Here is a 20252-nt window from a genome sequence, read left to right as displayed (position 1 = left end):
CAAACAAGCCCAAGGAACAATCTTTCAGGGAAAGGCAGATAACCCGCACAAACAATGCTCTTCTTTGGCAAGCTGCCAAGAAACAGTTTGCAGGAAACCTTTGCGAAGTTCAAACAGGAACAGAGACAAGATCTGGAAATGAACAGAGTTGCTTCCTGCAACTCACCCATCCGTGTTCTTCACTTATATAGCCTATTGGAGGGGCCAGTTAGCCCCAAGCCTTACTCCCAAATAGTCCTTCTCTGGAACCATTCTTGCCTTCTTCCTTCTGTTCTTCCTCACTCATGCCAGCCTCTGGAGGTTCTGGAAGCCCCAGCTGAATCCCTGCCTCTGGCACCGAGTCTTCTCCAGACTCCAAGCCTGGCCCAGGTTCCTCCCCAGCCTACTTGCTGTCTGATTCTGCCAACAGCTGCTCAGACTACTGGCGACCACAACATGGTCCAATTCTCACAGCTGAAAATATTCCGCAGCCAGCATTCTGGAGTTATTATTATTATATTATATTATTATATTATTAGAAAATAATACTGTTTAATTCTGCTGAAGAGAACACATTCTCCTAAATATTCCGGTTTCGGTTCCGGTGGGAGGAGGAGGGTGGAATATAGCTCCACCGGACTACGGCTAAACATCAAAGAAAATATAGGAACCCCCCCGTTGAGTCAGCAACTGCTTTGAAGTTCTGGGGAGGCGAAGTGTCCCCGTTTCCAGAAATCCTAGATTCGGCGGTGTTCGTGGCGGTGGCGAGCAGTTTGGCCACGAACACGCCTGGAGTCGGGTTGGCGGAGACACGGAGGAATGGCGGCCGCTATTTACAACTATTTACAACTATTTACAACTGAGCCGCGCTGCCGAGAGTGAGTCGGGTGAGTCGGAGAAGGGAAGAGTGGAGGACCGTGACGGCCAGGGAGAGGGAGAGGGAGCAAACCAAGAAACAACTGGCTTGGACGACCCAGACTCCGGGGGAAGTCTTTTTTGGAGGAGGTCTCCTGAAGCTGATGGTCCCCTGGAGGGGTCTCGAGTGTGCAAGGAAGGACAGCTGACGGGAGGAGAGAGCGTGCACCGAGAGGAAAGGAGAGAGGGGAGAAAGAGGGGCGACGTCTGAAATTGCCCTCCCCCCACTGCATAGACCCGAGACGCCAAGGAGCTGTATGGTGGGAGCACCCGGCGCCGGAGGGACTATGGAGGAATGAACTAGTGGGAGGAAGGAGAGGAAAGAAAGAGGAAAGAAAGAGGAAGGAGGAAAGAGGAACTGAGACTGAGGCTGTGCCTGAAGCTCGCCCCACTGAGCCCACATGGAGTTTCTATTAAGACCTCATAAGACTGCAGAGGGTCTGGAGACCTGGAAGCATTGTAAGAGCAGAGGAGAGGAAGTGACTGAGAACCCAGAGAAAGACCTGAGAGTGCCAGCCAGTGGCAGTGGCTGGCACCAAAAACTTAACAACAATATGCCAAGATTTCTCCCTCAACAACATTTTTCCCCTGATCAATTCTTTTCCCCCCCAGAACTCACCTTTAAGAACTGGTGTCAGTATTGCTGGCTTGATGGATAGTTGATTTTTTAATTATTCCTATATTTTTAGCACTTTAGAACTTTGCACTTTACCAACTTTAATTAATAGCTAAGCTCTGATTTTATATTATTAACTATTAATCTATGAACTTTTTATTCCTATTTTATATTGTGATATATATTATTAGTATTTTAATTATTACTAATTTAATTCATTTTAATATCATTAGGGGGTTTTGTAATTAATGGATGATTGGGGTAAATATGGGACGAATGATTGGTATGAATGCAATGGTTGGGGCGGGTGGGATTATGGTATGAATGTGATAAATGGAAGCAGTATGAATGATAGACTTTGCCCACCTGACGCCGGAGAGGCGGGAGGGGAGGGGGCACTAATCTCTGGGGAGACAGAGGGTCAGAATATTCCTGTGTTGCTGGGGAGAGGCAGATATGGCGGGGGCCGCGGAGTTAGCCGTTCCAGGGGAACGAGGGACCGTTGCTTAATAACGATCCCTTGTTCTGGCTCCGTGAGCCCAATCTTGGGTACTGGTGATGAGTGTAACTCTGGCCCTGGGCTCAGGTTGCTGCTGCTTAATGCCAGGTCGGTGGTAAATAAAGCTCTCCTCATCCGGGATCTGATCCTGGATGAGGAGGCCGACCTGGCATGTATTACTGAAACCTGGCTGGGCCCAGAGGGAGGTGTTCCTCTCTCTGAAATCTGCCCAGCTGGGTTTCAGATATGGCATCAACCTCGACCCCAGGGAAGGGGGGGAGGAGTGGCTATTATAGCCAGGGAGAGCCTTTGCCTACGTGGACTCATTGCTCCGGAAATTGCGGGTTGCGAGTCACTCTTGATGAAGTTGGATTTAGGGGTTCAGGTGGGCTTATTTCTCACGTACCTGCCTCCCAGCTGCGTGTCAAAAGCCCTGCCTGTGCTACTCGAGGAGGTAGCCGGGTTGGCGGTGGAGTTCCCAAGACTTATTGTCTTGGGGGACTTCAACCTGCCGTCACTCGGCGAAACCTCTGGGCTGGCACAGGAGTTCATGGCCACCATGACAGCCATGGACCTGACTCAAGTAGTACAGGGTCCGACTCATGAAGGGGGGCACGCACCCGACATGGTATTCCTTTCCGAGCAATTGAGTAATGGTCTGAGACTAAGGGGCTTAGAAGCAGTGCCTTTGTCATGGTCAGACCATTTTCTACTACGGCTTGACTTCCTGGCTCCAATCCTTCCCCGCAGGGAGGCGGAACCAATTAAGATGTTCCGCCCCAGACGCCTGATGGACCCAGAGGGCTTTCAGACGGCGCTTGGGGTTATTCCAGAGGCACTTGTCCACAGTTCGGCAGAGTCTCTTGCGAAAGCCTGGAACGAGGCTGCAGCAGAGGCTCTTGACCGGATTGCGCCTTTGCGACCTCTCCGTGGCGCTAGACCCCGTAGAGCTCCATGGTTCAACGAGGAGCTCCGGGAGTTGAAACGCCAGAAGAGACGTCTAGAGAAGCGATGGAGGAAGAGTAGGTCTGAATCTGATCGAACACTTGTAAGAGCTTTTATTAAGACTTACAAAGTGGCGCTCAAGGCGGCAAGATGCGCGTACCATGCCGCCTTGATTGCATCAGCGGAATCCCGCCCGGCCGCTCTGTTTAGGGTGACCCGCTCCCTTCTTAATCAGGGGGGAGTTGGGGAGCCCTTGCAGAGTAGTGCCGAGGACTTTAACACGTTTTTCGCTGATAAAGTCGCTCGGATTCGGCCCGACCTCGACTCCAATTGTAAAACAGAGTCGACTGACAACGAGTCAGTCGAGGTGACTGGGGCACGTACTTGTCCACCTGTCTGGGAAGAGTTTGATCTGGTGACACCTGATGAAGTGGACAAGGCCATTGGAGCTGTGAGTTCCGCCACCTGTTTACTGGATCCGTGTCCCTCCTGGTTGGTTTCGGCCAGCAGGGAGGTGACACGGAGCTGGGCCCAGGAGATTACCAACGCTTCCTTGGGGAGGGGAGTTTTTCCATCACTCTATAAAGAAGCGCTTGTGCGCCCCCTCCTCAAGAAGCCCTCCCTGGACCCAGCCGTACTTAACAACTATCGTCCAGTCTCCAACCTTCCCTTTATGGGGAAGGTTGTCGAGAAGGTGGTGGCACTCCAGCTCCAGCGGTCCTTGGAAGAAGCCGATTATCTAGGTCCCCAGCAGTCGGGTTTCAGGGCCGGTTACAGCACGGAAACCGCTTTGGTCGCGTTGATGGATGATCTCTGGCGGGCCCGGGACAGGGGTTTATCCTCTGTCCTGGTGCTCCTTGACCTCTCAGCGGCTTTCGATACCATCGACCATGGTATCCTTCTGCACCGGCTGGAGGGGTTGGGAGTGGGAGGCACTGTCCTTCAGTGGTTCTCCTCCTACCTCTCTGGCCGGTCGCAGTCGGTGTTAGTGGGGGGCCAGAGGTCGACTCCTAGGTTTCTCCCTTGTGGGGTGCCTCAGGGGTCGGTCCTCTCCCCCCTGCTATTCAACATCTACATGAAACCGCTGGGCGAGATCATCCAAGGACATGGGGTGAGGTATCATCAATATGCGGATGATACCCAGCTTTACATCTCCACCCCATGCCCAGTCAACGAAGCGGTGGAAGTGATGTGCCGGTGCCTGGAGGCTGTTGGGGCCTGGATGGGTGTCAACAGACTCAAGCTCAACCCGGATAAGACGGAGTGGCTGTGGGTTCTGCCTCCCAAGGACAATCCCATCTGTCCATCCATCACCCTGGGGGGGGAATTATTGACCCCCTCAGAGAGGGTCCGCAACTTGGGCGTCCTCCTCGATCCACAGCTCACATTAGAACAACATCTTTCAGCTGTGGCGAGGGGGGCGTTTGCCCAGGTTCGCCTGGTGCACCAGTTGCGGCCCTATCTGGACCGGGACTCATTGCTCACAGTCACTCATGCCCTCATCACCTCGAGGTTCGACTACTGTAATGCTCTCTACATGGGGCTACCTTTGAAAAGTGTTCGGAAACTTCAGATCGTGCAAAATGCAGCTGCGAGAGCAGTCATGGGCCTACCTAGGTATGCCCATGTTTCACCATCACTCCGCAGTCTGCATTGGTTGCCGATCAATTTCCGGTCACAATTCAAAGTGTTGGTTATGACCTTTAAAGCCCTTCATGGCATCGGACCAGAATATCTCCGAGACCGCCTCCTGCCGCACGAATCCCAGCGACCGATTAGGTCCCACAGAGTGGGCCTTCTCCGGGTCCCGTCAACTAAACAATGTCGGTTGGCGGGCCCCAGGGGAAGAGCCTTCTCTGTGGCGGCCCCGGCCCTCTGGAACCAACTCCCCCCGGAGATTAGAACTGCCCCTACTCTTCCTGCCTTCCGTAAACTCCTTAAAACCCACCTTTGCCGTCAGGCATGGGGGAACTGAAACATCTCCCCCTGGGCACGTTTAATTTATGCATGGTACGTCTGTGTGTGTGACTGTTAGCATATGGGGTTTTTTTAAATATTTAAATATTTTAAATTTGTCTGATTGCTTATGATTTGTTTTTACATGTTGTGAGCCGCCCCGAGTCTTCGGAGAGGGGCGGCATACAAATCTAAGTAATAAATAAATAATAATAAATAAATAAATAAATATGCCCAGCATGTTTATTTAGCAAATGATAAAATTCATCTTACTAGTATTCCAGTTATTTATATTTGTTTCTGTAATATAAATGTGAACATTGCTATCTTTGTTTAAAGGGAACGCGATGGGCTATGTACGGATGATAAGATCTGGTGGACTTCATTGCTGTAGCAGTGCAATTAGGTATTCACCAATACTTTTTAGCTTGTCTGTCCATGTTGTTGTACATCTTTTGCAGATCTTACTGCTTCAATTTTTCTCTTTGCAGTTAACATATATTGCAATAATCCTTTGGGTGTATTTATTCTGTTTGAATATACAGTATTATACTGGTATACTGTTTAGTACATTTAAAATTGCGTACTCGTATTACATTTTAAATAATTAGACAGTTCATACTTGTAAATTATAAAAATTATAGTAACACGATAGCAAGTTTGGGTGTAAATAATAACAAGGGCACAAAATGCGAAAGAGCATTTAATGATGGTAAATATAGAAATTGTGTGGTCAGGTGTTGTCACATTTTGTGACTTGATACCTGCAAACTTGGAAAATGTGGTAGCTAGAAATAAGCCTCCTTGTTGATGTAGAATAAATTACAAAAGTACTTTTTTGAGATCAAAGCAGTGTTATTTGGTAATAAAATATGAACTAGCTTGTGATAAGGTTGGAGTAGAAATACAGCATTTAAAATAGAAAAGTTTTGTTCATTTATATACATACATCTATATATTAAAAGGTCTAATTATATGAAAACCTAACAAAACTTGTAGATTTGTTCCTGACCTTGAAGATATTGTCAACTTTGAAGAACTTGTGAAAGAAGAAGGCCTGTCAGAAGAGACAGAACAAGCAGCTAGGTAATTGTAATGCAAGTACTCTGTTGTCAAGCTGATATTTGTATATTAAATAATTAGAAGTGCGTATTTTTAAAAAATCACAGCGATTGTATTTAAATTGCTTAGTGATAAAAGAATGCATGATAGGTTTATTGGATTTATATGGTTTATTGGATTTATATGCCACCCCTCTCCGCAAACTCGGTTCTTCCTTTAGCAGGTTGAGGATATCAACTTATTTTTAAGATGTGCATGTTATTTATTTGGCAAATACAGCTTGAAAGATTTTAATTTATTTCCAACAGCTGTATTTGCTATGATAAGTTTTACAAAATTGGCAAGTTGGCTCTCAAAAGCTCAGATTCCAGTTAACCTTCTAAATCAGGAATGTCCAAACTTGGCAACTTTAAGATCTGTGGACTTCTACTCCCAGAATTCCCCACCCAGCCATGATGGGCTTTAAAAAAAAAAAGAATATGTTAAATATTTTCTGTGGTCTCAAAAGGAGGCAAGCTGCTTTAAGGTAGCAAAAGGGTGATTTGAATACTTCTTTAAAATAGTGCTAAAGATCATCATGAAACAAACAGCTTTAATTTCTTTATGCAATTATTATGAAAAGAATAGGTCATCCATAAAACCCCATAGGACCAGGACATTTTTCCTGCAGACTATTGCTATATCTCTGCTTTGCAGGCAGCTGGATTCTGTACTTAGTGATCTCACCTGCAGCTCTGCAGAAGGTACAGAATACTTCAAAATGCTTGTGGATGTCTTTGCTCCTGAATTCCGCAGTCCAAAGAACATGCATCTACGCAATTTTTATATCATTGTTCCCCCACTGGTTAGTATTTACATTATTATTATTTATTTATTAATTGGGTTTTTATTTTATTATTAAGTGATATTTAATTATTTTACTTACTTAACCCATTTATATCCCATTGCAATCTTGAAGGGCTCTTGGTGGTTCACAAAGAGAGCAATAAACAGTCATAATGAAAACATCCTCCATTGACTTAAAAATAGGAAAGTGACCACACCTTTAAAATGTATCCATATTGAGGCAGCTAGTATTTGAGGGGAGGGGAGAAGCATCCATTTGCAACATGGAAGACATTACACTGGGATTGTCCAGTGGAAGAGCATGTGCTGGGTGGTGGGTTTACAGACCTAAGTGATGGGTTTTAACAATTTGCAATTGGAGTGGGATTGGGGCCACTGATTGGAGCTAAGCGTTTACTGGCGGGCTGCCCTTCCTGATGTCTATGCGGAGTTCACAGCAGACAATTACTCATTGTGCCCAGAGAGAGAAATACCTGTCGCTACCTAGGATTGTCGCTACCTAAGATTGAACTCACAGCTTCCAGATTGTGAGGCAAGAAGTCCTCGCAATCAGAATTTTGGATAATTATTTGAGGCCAAATAGCTGATTGCAATTTCCACTGGTCTGACGCTTAATATTAGGACAATATCCTTACAAAACGTTTGTATTTAAAATTATATTTCTGCTCCATTTAAGTCATTTTCCAGAACTCAGGGTGCCCTGAAAAATATATCTGAGATGCCATCAGAAATAATATACTACTCAAAAGAAATAAAGGGAACACTCAACACATCCTAGATCTGAATGAATGAAATATTTCTCACTGAATATTTCATTTGCACAATTATTCCATTTGCACAACAACATGTGAAATTGACTGTCACTGTTAGCTTCCTAAGTGGACAGTTTGATTTCATAGAAGTTTGATTTACTTGGAGTTATATTCTGTTTTTTAAGTGTTCCCTTTATTTTTTTGAACAGTATATGTACAAGTGGAATAACTCTTTAAACTCCTGGTTTGATGTTATTATTTTGGAATTACTAAATAGGGGTAATTATTTGGGCAACCTCATGCAATCCCTGGTCTCTCTCTTTTTTTTAAGGCGCTCAATTTTATAGAACACTCAATCAGTTGTAAAGAGAAACTGAACAAAAAGAACAAAGTTGGTGCAGCTTTTACTGATGACGGCTTTGCTATGGGTAAGTGCAACAGTAGTACAGGAAGTCCTTGACTTATGACCACAATTGAGCCCAAAGTTTCTGTTGTTAAGTGAGGCATTTGTTAAGTGAGTTTTTCCCTATATTACAACCTTTCTTATCACAGTTGATAACTGAATCACTGCTGTTGATTAGCTAGTTACCCAAATGTTAAGTGAATCTGGCTGCCCATTGATTTTGCTTGTCAGAAGGTTGCAAAAGGTGATCATATGACCTTGGGGCACAGCAGCGGTCATAAATATAAGTCATTGGCCAAGCATCTGAATTTTGATCACAGGATCATGGGGAAGATACAGAGGTGCAGGGTGTCCAGCAAATCTGGAAATCAGGGAATTATCAGGGAAATCGGCGGTTGGGGAAATATCAGGGAATTCTCAGGGAATTCATGAAAAAAACAGAATAAATCAGGGGAAAAACCAGACTCTATTAAAATGTTTAAAAGTCAGAGAAAAATCATGTAAAAAAAAAAAAACTCGGATCGCACTGCCAAGCAGAGTCAAGCAAAAATGAGCATAACTGACTACCGATATTTCTCCATGGCTTAGCCGTTTGGTAGGATGTCATTTATGACCGCATCTTAATTATATCGCAAGTTACAGAGAAATGTCAGGGAAATATCAGGGAATTTCAAAATGCTTTCCCCCCTGGATACCCTGAGGTGGTAACTGTGAAAAACAGTCTTAAGTCACATTTTTTCAGTGTCATTATAACTTTAAATGGTCACTAAACAAACTGTTGTAAGTAGATGACTACCTGTATTCCTGTATGAAACTCCTTTTCTAACAATTTAAAAATATATAGGAATACTATTTATACACTCAATAAGAAGATGATCCCCCCCTCCCCACTCCCAAATCAGCAACTCTGAATTGGGAAGGGAAAAATCATCTTGTATTTGCTGAAATCAAAGATGCAGAAAGCTTTTTATCCCACTCATTTTTTTCCTTCCACTTTGCCTGGGCTGGATCATCTTTCTTCAGGGATGTCAAACTCAAATTTCATTACGGGCCGCGTCAGCTGTAGTTGATCTCAGGAGGCCGGGGGCGTGACTGAGTGGGTGGGTGTGGCCATCTTGACACCACTCATTGAGTGTGGCTGACTGGGTAGGCGTAGCCAGTGTTCCCTCTAATATTTTTTTGGGGTGGGCGGAAAAGTATAGTGTCTGAGCGGCAGTCCCTTCGGGACTGGGCGGCACAGAAATAATAAACAAACAAACAAACAAACAAACAAACAAAAAACCCACCCTGTTTTGCCTCAGAGAATTTCAAAATAAAATACTGTACTGTGTGTCTATAACAGTGAGCTCATAATAGGGCAACTCTATCAATATCAAAATGCCACTTAAATAGTTGAGCTAGTTTCAAACTAGATTTTGATTTTCTTTCTCTCTTCCTTACTCCCATTCTTTTTCTTTCTCTCTTCCTTCCTCTCTTTTTTCTATCTGTTTCTCTCTCTTCCTCTCTTCCTCTCTCTCTCCTTCCCTCTCACTCTTTCCCTCTCGGCTTCTGGGCAGGTTTGGAAAACTCCGAGTTGATGATGATTTTTAAGTGAGCGGTTGCTCACTGCTCAGCTTAGAGGGAACTATGGGCGTGGCCAATTGGTCAGCATGACAACACTCCCCAAACTGCTGGCATGTTTCCTCTTCGCATTGGGTATACTAGGCTGAAGCCACTCTGGCCCAATGTTTCCCCTTTGCATTGGATAGACCAGGCTGAAGCTATGTTGGCCGGCCACTTACATTTTCCAACATGGCCCTGTGGACCGGATTCAACCACATCCGGAAAGTAGCCCTTTTGCATTTGATACCCGCCTTTTACTTTCCCTTTTTTAAAGAGAGGCATCCATACTTTCCGACTTCTTTTCTGTCCTTTCTTTGTGGCTTCTATTTAAAGGAATAAAGATTTCTTGGATGTGCACATGGTTGCCTTGTTTTGTGTGTAAATTGATTAAAAAACCACTATTGAATGGTAATCCGCATTTTATAACCTGTAAACTGTAAATTAAATACTCATAAATGCAATCTGTATTTTATAAATATCATTTTATAGGTATTTCAGCATAAACACATTCTGTAATTTTATCCTGGTAATCTTTACTACAATATTATTGTTTCGTTTTATATTTTATTTTTTGAAGTTATAACTACTTGTGTTATGTCATTGATCAAAATAAAAACAAACTGAGAATAACAAAAATAGGTCAATTTAAAACAAATGTGCAAAGCACATTATTGCTTTTTAATTGGTATAAGGTGGAAATATCCATATCTTTCAGGTGTGGCTTACATTTTGAAACTCTTGGACCAGTACCAAGAATTTGATTCCCTCCACTGGTTCCAGTCGGTACGGGAGAAATATGTGAAAGAAATCAGAGCATTAGCAAAACAGCAGAATGTCCAATCCGCTAGTCAAGATGAGAAGTTACTACAGACTATGAATCTTACTCATAAGCGACTGGAAGTTTGTTTGCAGGTATTTTAAATAATTAAATTGTAGTCTCAAATGATTTTTAAACATCAAATAGGTACATTGATACCTCATCTTACAAACGCCTCGTCATACAAACTTTTCGAGGTACAAACCCGGGGTTTAAGATTTTTTTGCCTCCTCTTACAAACTATTTTCACCTTACAAAGCCACTGCCGCCACTGGGATGCCCTGCCTCCAGACTTCCGTTGCCAGCGAAGCGCCCATTTTTGCACTGCTGGTATTCCCCTGAGGCTCCCCTCCATGGGAAACCCCACCTCCGGACTTCCGTGTTTTTGTGATGCTGCAGGGGAATCCCAGTAGCACAAAAACGGGCGCTTTGCTGGCAACGGAAGTCCAGAGGTGGGGTTTCCCAGCGAGGGGAGCCTCAGTGAAATCGCAGCATCGCAAAAACACAGAGGTCCGGATGTGGGGTTTCGAGAACTTCGGTGTTTTTGCGATGCTGCGATTTCACTGATTCTCCATTTGCTGGGAAACCCCACCTCCGGACTTCCATTGCCAGCAAAGTGCTCATTTTTGCGATGCTGGGATTCCCCTGCAGCATCGCAAAAACACAGAGAAGTCCGGAGGTGGGGTTTCCCATGGATGGGAGCCTCAGGGGAATCCCAGCAGCGCAAAAACGGGCACTTCGGCTGGCAAAAGGGGTGAATTTTGGGCTTTTCCATTGATTCCTATGGGAAACATTGTTTCATCTTACAAACTTTTCACCTTAAGAACCTCGTTCCGGAACCAATTAAGTTTGTAAGACAAGGTATCACGGTATATGCGTACTGAAAGATAGGATATCTTAAAACCTTTGTTAATTTAGTGCTAGTGTTGCAATATCATTTTACAATACTCAAAAACTGCCCTCAGGTTTTTGCTAGAAGTGATTTTTGGTAAATCACTAATGTTTAATCCAGACCTGGATTTAATTTCACAGCCCTCATGCCACATCCAGCCCATGGGTGCATTATGTGTGTCCCAATGGTGTCAGGGGGTGAGACATTGGAAGTGGGGGGATAGTGAGGGGTGGGGTTGGCCCTCCGCAATATTCCCAGTTTTGTATGTGATCCCCTGGGTAAATTACGTGCCCAGCCTTGGTTTAATCAATACCAAAAGTTATCATGCAAAATAATACCAATAAATATAGGCTGAAACAATTCCCTTTAACTACTCAGAATGTTGCTGACATGATTTCTCCCTTTGAGATAATGACACTTGGAACAATTTTTATTAATGGATTATAAATAATCGATCTTGGACAAGAAAATGTCCAAAGGAGCACAGAAATAAGCACATTCTAAACAGGGCACGAAGAGTAAAATGAAGAAAAACAAATTTAATATGTATGTTTTGAATTCTTTATGTTGATAGTATATAAAAGATGTAAAAGATACTATTGATAACTCGGGTATAATTTGTGCACAATATTTTTGGGAGTTTCATACATTCATGCACCTTAACTTGGAGACTTTGTGATTATGTGGCATATTAAAACATGCAGATCTTTTTTTTCATTTCTCATAGGAATTTGAACTGCTTTATTTCTCACTAAGCAGCGCAAGGATTTTTTTTAGAGCAGATAAAACTGCAGCAGAAGAAAACCAAGATAAAAAAGACAGTGAAGGTTAGTAGGAAATATTCTGCTCTCTGGGGAGCTCCCGTACCAAATGCAAATTGTTTTCTGTTCCTATGTGCACTAAGCTATAAGTTAAATAGGTTTTAAGCAATAGTACATTCATGTGTGGTTTTTCACTGAGCAGATTGAACAATGATGCTAGGAAAAATAATGAAATAATATATTTCATTGAAAGTAATAATACAGTGGTACCTCTACCTAAGAATGCCTCTACCTGCCACACGAATCCCAGCTACCGATTAGGTCCCAGAGAGTTGGCCTTCTCCGGTCCCATCGACGAAACAATGTCGTCTGACGGGACCCAGGGGAAGAGCCTTCTCTGTGGTGGCCCCGACCCTCTGGAATCAACTCCCCCCGGAGATCAGGATTGCCCCCACCCTCCTTGCCTTTCGCAAACTCCTTAAAACCCACAAAAATTGATTCCCCCAGGCCATTCCGTTTTATATATGGTTTGTCTGGGATGTATGACTGTTTTATATTAAGAGTTTTAACTGTTTTTTAATCATTTGTACTGTGTTTTCCTGTTTGTAAGCCGCTCCGAGTCTCCAGAGAGATTAATAATTATTAATAATAATAATAATAATAATAATAATAATAATAATAATACTTACAAACTTTTCCAGTTAAGATCTGGGCGTTCAAGACTTTTTTGCCTCTTCTCAAGAACCATTTCCCACTTACGAACTCTAGCCTCCGAAACTGTAACTGGAAAAGGCAGGGTGAAGCCTCCATGGGGCCTCTCTAGGAATCTCCTGGGAAGAAACAGGGACTCCACCCTCCCTGTGGTTTCCCCAATCACATGTATTATTTGCTTTTACATTGATTCCTATGGGAAAAATTGCTTCTTCTTACAAACCTTTCTACTTAAGAACGAATTAAGTTCGTAAGTAGAGGTACCACTGTAATAATATATTTAAGTACTCATTAAAACTTTATGATATTTCTTGCCATAGATGGTTGTTAAGTGAATTTGGCTTCCACATTGACATTATTTGATAGGTCACAGAAGGGGATCAAATGACCCCTGGGATGCTGCAACCATCATAAATATGAACCAGGTGCCAAATATCCAAATTTGCATCATGTGACCACGGGGAAGTTGCAGCGGTCATGTAAAAACAGCCATAAGTCACTTTTTCAATGCTGTTGTAACTTTCAATGGCCGCTAAATGAATGGTTGTGCTACCTGTAGTAGTAAATAAAACAAAGATCTGTAATACTTTAAAAATAATGTATTTATTATAGCCTACGTTCTTATTGGGCACAGTCCACTTCATCAGATAAATGGAATGTCATCCTTTTGCAAAGTATATAATTTATATTTAAAAGAGAGAACAATGAACTGTAGGCTTAACAGAAAATGACGTACAGAAATTTCAGATTGTGGCATAGTATTCACAGAATAGGTTTTGAGTGTGGTATGTATTTTTGCATTTTGGGGTAACTTACACATATTAGGCTCCTTAATGCCAGGTCGGTGGTAAATAAAGCTCTCCTCATCCGGGATTTGATCCTGGATGAGGAGGCCGACCTGGCATGTATCACTGAAACCTGGCTGGGCCCGGAGGGAGGTGTTCCTCTCTCCGAAATTTGCCCAGCTGGGTTTCAGATATGGCATCAACCTCGACCCCAGGGAAGGGGGGGAGGAGTGGCTATTATAGCCAGGGAGAGCCTTTGCCTACGTGGACTCATTGCTCCGGAAATTGCGGGTTGCGAGTCACTCTTGATGAGGTTGGACTTAGGGGTTCAGGTGGGCTTATTTCTCACGTACCTGCCTCCCAGCTGCGTGTCAAAAGCCCTGCCTGTGCTACTCGAGGAGGTAGCCGGGTTGGCGGTGGAGTTCCCCAGACTCATTGTCTTGGGGGACTTCAACCTGCCGTCACTCGGCGAAACCTCGGGGTTGGCACAGGAGTTCATGGCCACCATGACAGCCATGGACCTGACTCAAGTAGTACGGGGTCCAACTCATGAGGGGGGGCACGCACCTGACATGGTATTCCTTTCCGAGCAACTGAGCAATGGTCTGAGACTAAGGGGCTTAGAAACAGTGCCTTTGTCATGGTCAGACCATTTTCTACTACGGCTTGACTTCCTGGCTCCAATCCTTCCCCGCAGGGAGGCGGAACCAATGAAGATGTTCCGCCCCAGACGCCTAATGGATCCAGAGGGTTTCCAGACGGCGCTTGGGGTTATTCCAGAGGCACTCATCCACAGTTCGGCAGAGTCTCTTGCGGAGGCCTGGAATACGGCTGCTGCGGAGGCTCTCGACCGGATTGCGCCTTTGCGACCTCTCCGTGGCGCTAGACCCCGTAGAGCTCCATGGTTCAACGAGGAGCTCCGGGAGTTGAAACGCCAAAAGAGACGTCTAGAGAAGCGATGGAGGAAGAGTAGGTCTGAATCTGATCGAACACTTGTAAGAGCTTTTATTAAGACTTACAAAGTGGCGCTCAAGGCGGCAAGATGCGCGTACCATGCCGCCTTGATTGCATCAGCGGAATCCCGCCCGGCCGCTCTGTTTAGGGTGACCCGCTCCCTTCTTAACCAGGGGGGAGTTGGGGAGCCCTTGCAGAGTAGTGCCGAGGAGTTTAACACGTTTTTCGCTGATAAAGTCGCTCAGATCCGGGCCGACCTCGACTCCAATTGTAAAACAGAGTCGGCTGACAACGAGTCAGTCGAGGTGACTGGGGCACGTACTTGTCCACCTGTCTGGGAAGAGTTTGATCTGGTGACACCTGATGAAGTGGACAAGGCCATTGGAGCTGTGAGTTCCGCCACCTGTTTACTGGATCCGTGTCCCTCCTGGTTGGTCTCGGCCAGCAGGGAGGTGACACGGAGCTGGGCCCAGGAGATTACCAACGCTTCCTTGGGGAGGGGAGTTTTTCCATCACTCTATAAAGAAGCGCTTGTGCGCCCCCTCCTCAAGAAGCCTTCCCTGGACCCAGCAGTACTTAACAACTATCGTCCAGTCTCCAACCTTCCCTTCATGGGGAAGGTTGTCGAGAAGGTGGTGGCACTCCAGCTCCAGCGGTCCTTGGAAGAAGCCGATTATCTAGGTCCCCAGCAGTCGGGCTTCAGGCCCGGTTACAGCACGGAAACCGCTTTGGTCGCGTTGATGGATGATCTCTGGCGGGCCCGGGACAGGGGTTTATCCTCTGTCCTGGTGCTCCTCGATCTCTCAGCGGCTTTCGATACCATCGACCATGGTATCCTTCTGCACCGGTTGGAGGGGTTGGGGGTGGGAGGCACTGTGCTTCAGTGGTTCTCCTCCTACCTCTCTGGCCGGTCGCAGTCGGTGTTAGTGGGGGGTCAGAGGTCGACTCCGAGGTCTCTCCCTTGTGGAGTACCCCAGGGGTCGGTCCTCTCCCCCTTGCTATTTAACATCTACATGAAACCGCTGGGTGAGATCATCCAAGGACATGGGGTGAGGTATCATCAATATGCCGATGATACCCAGCTTTACATCTCCACCCCATGCCCAGTCAACGAAGCGGCGGAAGTGATGTGCCGGTGCCTGGAGGCTGTTGGGGCCTGGATGGGTGTCAACAGACTCAAGCTCAACCCGGATAAGACGGAGTGGCTGTGGGTTTTGCCTCCCAAGGACAATCCCATCTGTCCGTCCATTACCCTGGGGGGGGAATCATTGACCCCCTCAGAGAGGGTCCGCAACTTGGGCGTCCTCCTCGATCCACAGCTGACATTAGAGAACCACCTTTCGGCTGTGGCGAGGGGGGCGTTTGCCCAGGTTCGCCTGGTGCACCAGTTGCGGCCCTATCTGGACCGGGACTCATTACTCACAGTCACTCATGCCCTCATCACCTCGAGGTTCGACTACTGTAATGCTCTCTACATGGGGCTACCTTTGAAAAGTGTTCGGAAACTTCAGATCGTGCAGAATGCAGCTGCGAGAGCAGTCATGGGTTTACCCAGGTATGCCCATGTTTCACCATCACTCCGCAGTCTGCATTGGCTGCCGATCAGTTTCCGGTCACAATTCAAAGTGTTGGTTATGACCTTTAAAGCCCTTCATGGCACTGGACCAGAATATCTCCGAGACCGCCTTCTGCCGCACGAATCCCAGCGACCGATTCGGTCCCACAGAGTGGGCCTCCTCCGGGTCCCGTCAACTAAACAATGCCGGTTGGCGGGCCCCAGGGGGAGAGCCTTCTCTGTGGCGGCACCGGCCCTCTGGAACCAACTCCCCCCGGAGATCAGAACTGCCCCTACTCTTCCTGCCTTCCGTAAACTCCTCAAAACCCACCTTTGCCGTCAGGCATGGGGAAACTAAATATCTCCCCCTGGGCACGTTGAAGTTATATATGGTATGCTTGTATGTGTGTATGTTAGTATTGGGGATTCTCTTAAACTTGTAATATTTTAATTAATTGAATTGTATTGGATTGTTTTTCACTTGTTGTGAGCCGCCCCGAGTCTTCGGAGAGGGGCGGCATACAAATCCAAATAATAAATAAAATAAATAAATAAATTAGCTAAGATGTTTGTTGCTGTTTAGATGAATGGTACCCATATTTTTCTTTCTTGACATTTCACTCTTTTATTTCTTTGAAATTTAGGGACAAATTCCTTATCCCCATATATTATTGCCGTCACAAACAGCTGTCCATTGGAAATTATTAGTCCAGGATTAATTGTGTGATTTTTTTAAAGTGTATAAATCCATTTTTTATTCAATACTCAGAATATAAAAGTGTTGTAATTGGCTCTTTTCGTATTACAGAAGAATCTACAAAAACAAGCAACGACCTTTCAAACTCTTCTTCTGCAGATCCTCTTGTAAAATGAGAGCTCTGGTATGGTTAATTTACGGATGGGATTGTATGGCTTTTCTTAATAGTGTTTACAATTCAGAAGCTATATTAAAATAAGACTTTTACGTTTTTGCAGCATACAGAAATAATAATTTATTTATGTCCCTCCCCAAAGATGAGAACTCCTACCCTGAAATTACTTGCACTAGTTCGATATATTTCTGCCAAACTTAGAAGAAACATTAAATATTTGTTTAAACTGCATACACCCTTAACGTGTATTGAAATCGAGTTGAAATCGAGTACTGTGATGTAACTCTGATTTCTGATTACTTATTTTATAAAGGGGCGACAATAATTGCACTTAATTTGGATGGGCTTAAGGGATGCAGTGGCTCAGTGGCTAAGACGTAGAACTTGTCGATCAGAAAGGTTGGCAGTTTGGTGATTCAAATCCCTAGCACTGCGTAACGGAGTGAGCTCCCATTACTTGTGCCAGCTTCTGCCAAGAGCCTCGGTGGTGCAGTGGTTAGACTGCGCTACTGCAAGCTACTTCTGCTGATCACAGGTTGCCAGCAGTTTGGCAGATCAAATCTCAGTAGGCTCAAGGTTGACTCAGCCTTCCATCCTTCCAAGGTCGGTAAAATGAGGACCCAGATTCTGGGGGGCAATATGCTTACTCTCTATAAACCGCTTAGAGAGGGCGGTAAAGCACTGTGAAGCGGTATATAGGTCTAAATGCTAGCCGTTCGAAAGCATGTAAAAAATGCAAGTAGAAAAATAGGGACCACCTTTGGTGGGAAGGTAACTGCACAGAGACGTCTTCAGATAGTCCTGGCTCTTTGGATTTGAAAAAGAGATGAGCACCGCCCCCTAGAGTCAAGAACAACTAGCACGTATGTGCAGGGAGAACTTTTACCTTTTTACCCATCCAAATATAATGGGCGAGAAAATAATGATTAGTTACAGATCCTGGTTCAGGGCAAGTTCTTATCCAGTAGAATTGCCAAAAGAAAATAGTATACTACTTCAGTGAGATAGCATAAAAGAGAGCTGTGCACATTTTGAAAAAATGATTTGGAAGAAGCAATTTAGGTTTTGCATCAGCCAGCACCTCTTTAGCTGTTTTCTTTAAATAATAATAATTTAAATAATAATTTATTAGTCTTGTATGCACCCCTCTCCGAAGATTCGGGACGGCTCACAACAATGAAATAATACAAATACAAATCTAATAATTAAAAACTATAACTAAAACCCATTACCTTAAAAAACAATTGTTACTACATAATCATAACCACACATAACTTTCAATGGTCGGTGGGGGGATACACTAGTTATCCCATGCCTGGCGACATAGATAGGTCTTGATAGGTGAAGAGGGTGGGGGCAGTTAGAATCTCCGGAAGGAGTTGATTCCAGAAGGCCGGGGCCGCCACAGAGAAGGCTCTTCCCCTAGGCCCCACCCGCATAAATCAGTAGAAGCTGATTTATGCCGCATAAAGCTGATCCCCCCCCCCCCGTTTATTCAGAAGAAAGGAAAGCATGCTGCTTTAAGAGAGGTGTTTATAGAAAATCTTTAAAACTGCACCTTTCACAGATGAAGTCTGTAGGGATTCTCAGTCATCCAGATCATGATTGTCCTGAAAGATGCTTTTTCAGGAAGCAGTTGGACTTTCTTGGGGTTTTTTGGTCTTTTTGAAGACATTTCACTTCTCATCCAAGAAGCTTCTTCAGCTCTGACTGGATAGTGGGGAATGGAAGGATTTATATTGCTTGCAGACAGCTGGTCATCCTTTTCGGAGAGGGGCGGCATACAAATCTAATAAATTATTATTATTATTATTATTATTATTATTATTATTACTATTATTATTATTATTATTGAAGCACTTGGAGGCTTTATCTGTGTCCTCAGGGTCATCCTTCTATTCCCCACTATCCTGTCAGAGCTGAAGAAGCTTAAGAAACAGAAGATTGATGGCAGAAAAAAACCTCATGGTCCATCTAGTCTGTATTTTATCTTAGGATGGATATGTTTATCCCAGGCATGTTTAAATTCAGTTACTGTGGATTTACCAACCATGTCTGCTGGAAGCTTGTTCCAAGCATCTACTACTTTCAATTAAATAATATTTTCTCAAGTTACTTCTGATCTTTCCCTCAACTAACTTCAGATTGTGTCCCCTTGTTCTTGTGTTCACTTTCCTATTAAAAACACTTCCCTCCTGGACCTTATTTAACCCTTTAAATTTAAATGTTTCGATCATGTCCCCTCTTTTCCTTCTGTCCTCCAGACTATACAGATTGAGTTCATTAAGTCTTTCCTGATACGTTTTACGCTTAAGACCTTCCACAATTTTTGTAGCCCGTCTTTGGACCCCTTCAATTTTATCAATATCTTTTTGTAGGTGAGGTTTCCAGAACTGAACACAGTATTCCAAATGTGGTCTCACCAGCACTCTATATAGCGGGATCACAATCTCCCTCTTCCTGCTTGTTATACCTCTAGCTGTGCAGCCAAGCATTCTACTTGCTTTCCCTACTGCCTGACTGCACTGTTCACCCATTTTGAGACTGTCAGAAATCACTACCCCTAAATCCTTCTCTTCTGAAGTTTTTGCTAACACAGAACTGCCAATGCAATACTCAGATTGAGGATTCCTTTTGCCCAAGTGCATTATTTTACATTTGGAAACATTAAAGTGCAGTTTCCATTGCTTTGGATGAGAAGTGGTATATCTTCAAAATATATCACTTCTTTTTGAATGAGAAGTGATATACAGTGATCCCTCGATTTTCGCAATCTCGTTCTTCGCGAAACGCTATATCGCGATTTTTCCACCCGATGACGTCACTCTCTTCCTTCCTTTCTCATCTTTCTTTCTCTCTCTTTCTCTATCTTGCTTCTTCCTCTCTCACACTCTCTTCCTCCCTCTCTCATCTCTTTCTTTCCTTCTCTCTCTTTCTCTATCTCTCCCCCTCTTGCTGGCGGGCGGCGGGCGGGCGGGCGCATCAGCGAGGAGCCAGGGTTTCCCCTTTGCGTGGGTGGCGGGGAAACCCCGATCTTCGTCTGCTCGCTGCTGCTGCAGGCAGGCAGGTGGCGGACAAGCGGCGGGCGGACAAGTGAGGCGGCGGACAAGCGGCGGGCGGACAAGCGAGGCGGCGGACAAGCGGCGGGCGGACAAGCGGTGGGCAGGCAAGCGGCAGACAAGCGGCGGGCGGACAAGCGGCGGGCAGGCGGGCAGGCAGGCGGCGGACAAGCGGCAGGCGGACAAGCGGCGGACAAGCGGCGGGCGGACAAGCGGCGGGCGCGGCAGCAGCGAGGAGCCGAAGATCGGGGTTTCCCCTTTGCGTGGGCGG

The 20252-nt window shown here is 45.1% G+C and overlaps 1 protein-coding gene across 1 annotated transcript in view; it reads left to right on the top strand.

Moving 5' to 3' along the window:
* Positions 1-20252, top strand: part of WASHC4 (WASH complex subunit 4) — a 63653-nt gene that overhangs the window by 41019 nt on the left and 2382 nt on the right. Inside the window, exons 27-33 of the mRNA XM_070756253.1 lie at positions 5250-5316; positions 5910-5996; positions 6669-6816; positions 7902-7998; positions 10291-10487; positions 12012-12111; positions 16859-16931. Coding sequence (XP_070612354.1) covers positions 5250-5316; positions 5910-5996; positions 6669-6816; positions 7902-7998; positions 10291-10487; positions 12012-12111; positions 16859-16923 — 761 coding nt within the window. The 3' untranslated portion in view covers positions 16924-16931. The remainder of the gene's footprint in view (positions 1-5249; positions 5317-5909; positions 5997-6668; positions 6817-7901; positions 7999-10290; positions 10488-12011; positions 12112-16858; positions 16932-20252) is intronic.

This window comes from Erythrolamprus reginae, chromosome 6 (assembly GCF_031021105.1).
Source record: "Erythrolamprus reginae isolate rEryReg1 chromosome 6, rEryReg1.hap1, whole genome shotgun sequence".
In the NCBI taxonomy this organism is placed as follows: Eukaryota; Metazoa; Chordata; class Lepidosauria; order Squamata; family Dipsadidae; genus Erythrolamprus; species Erythrolamprus reginae.
Note: the sequence above shows the minus strand (reverse complement) of the source record. Positions and strands in the feature narration are given on the sequence as shown.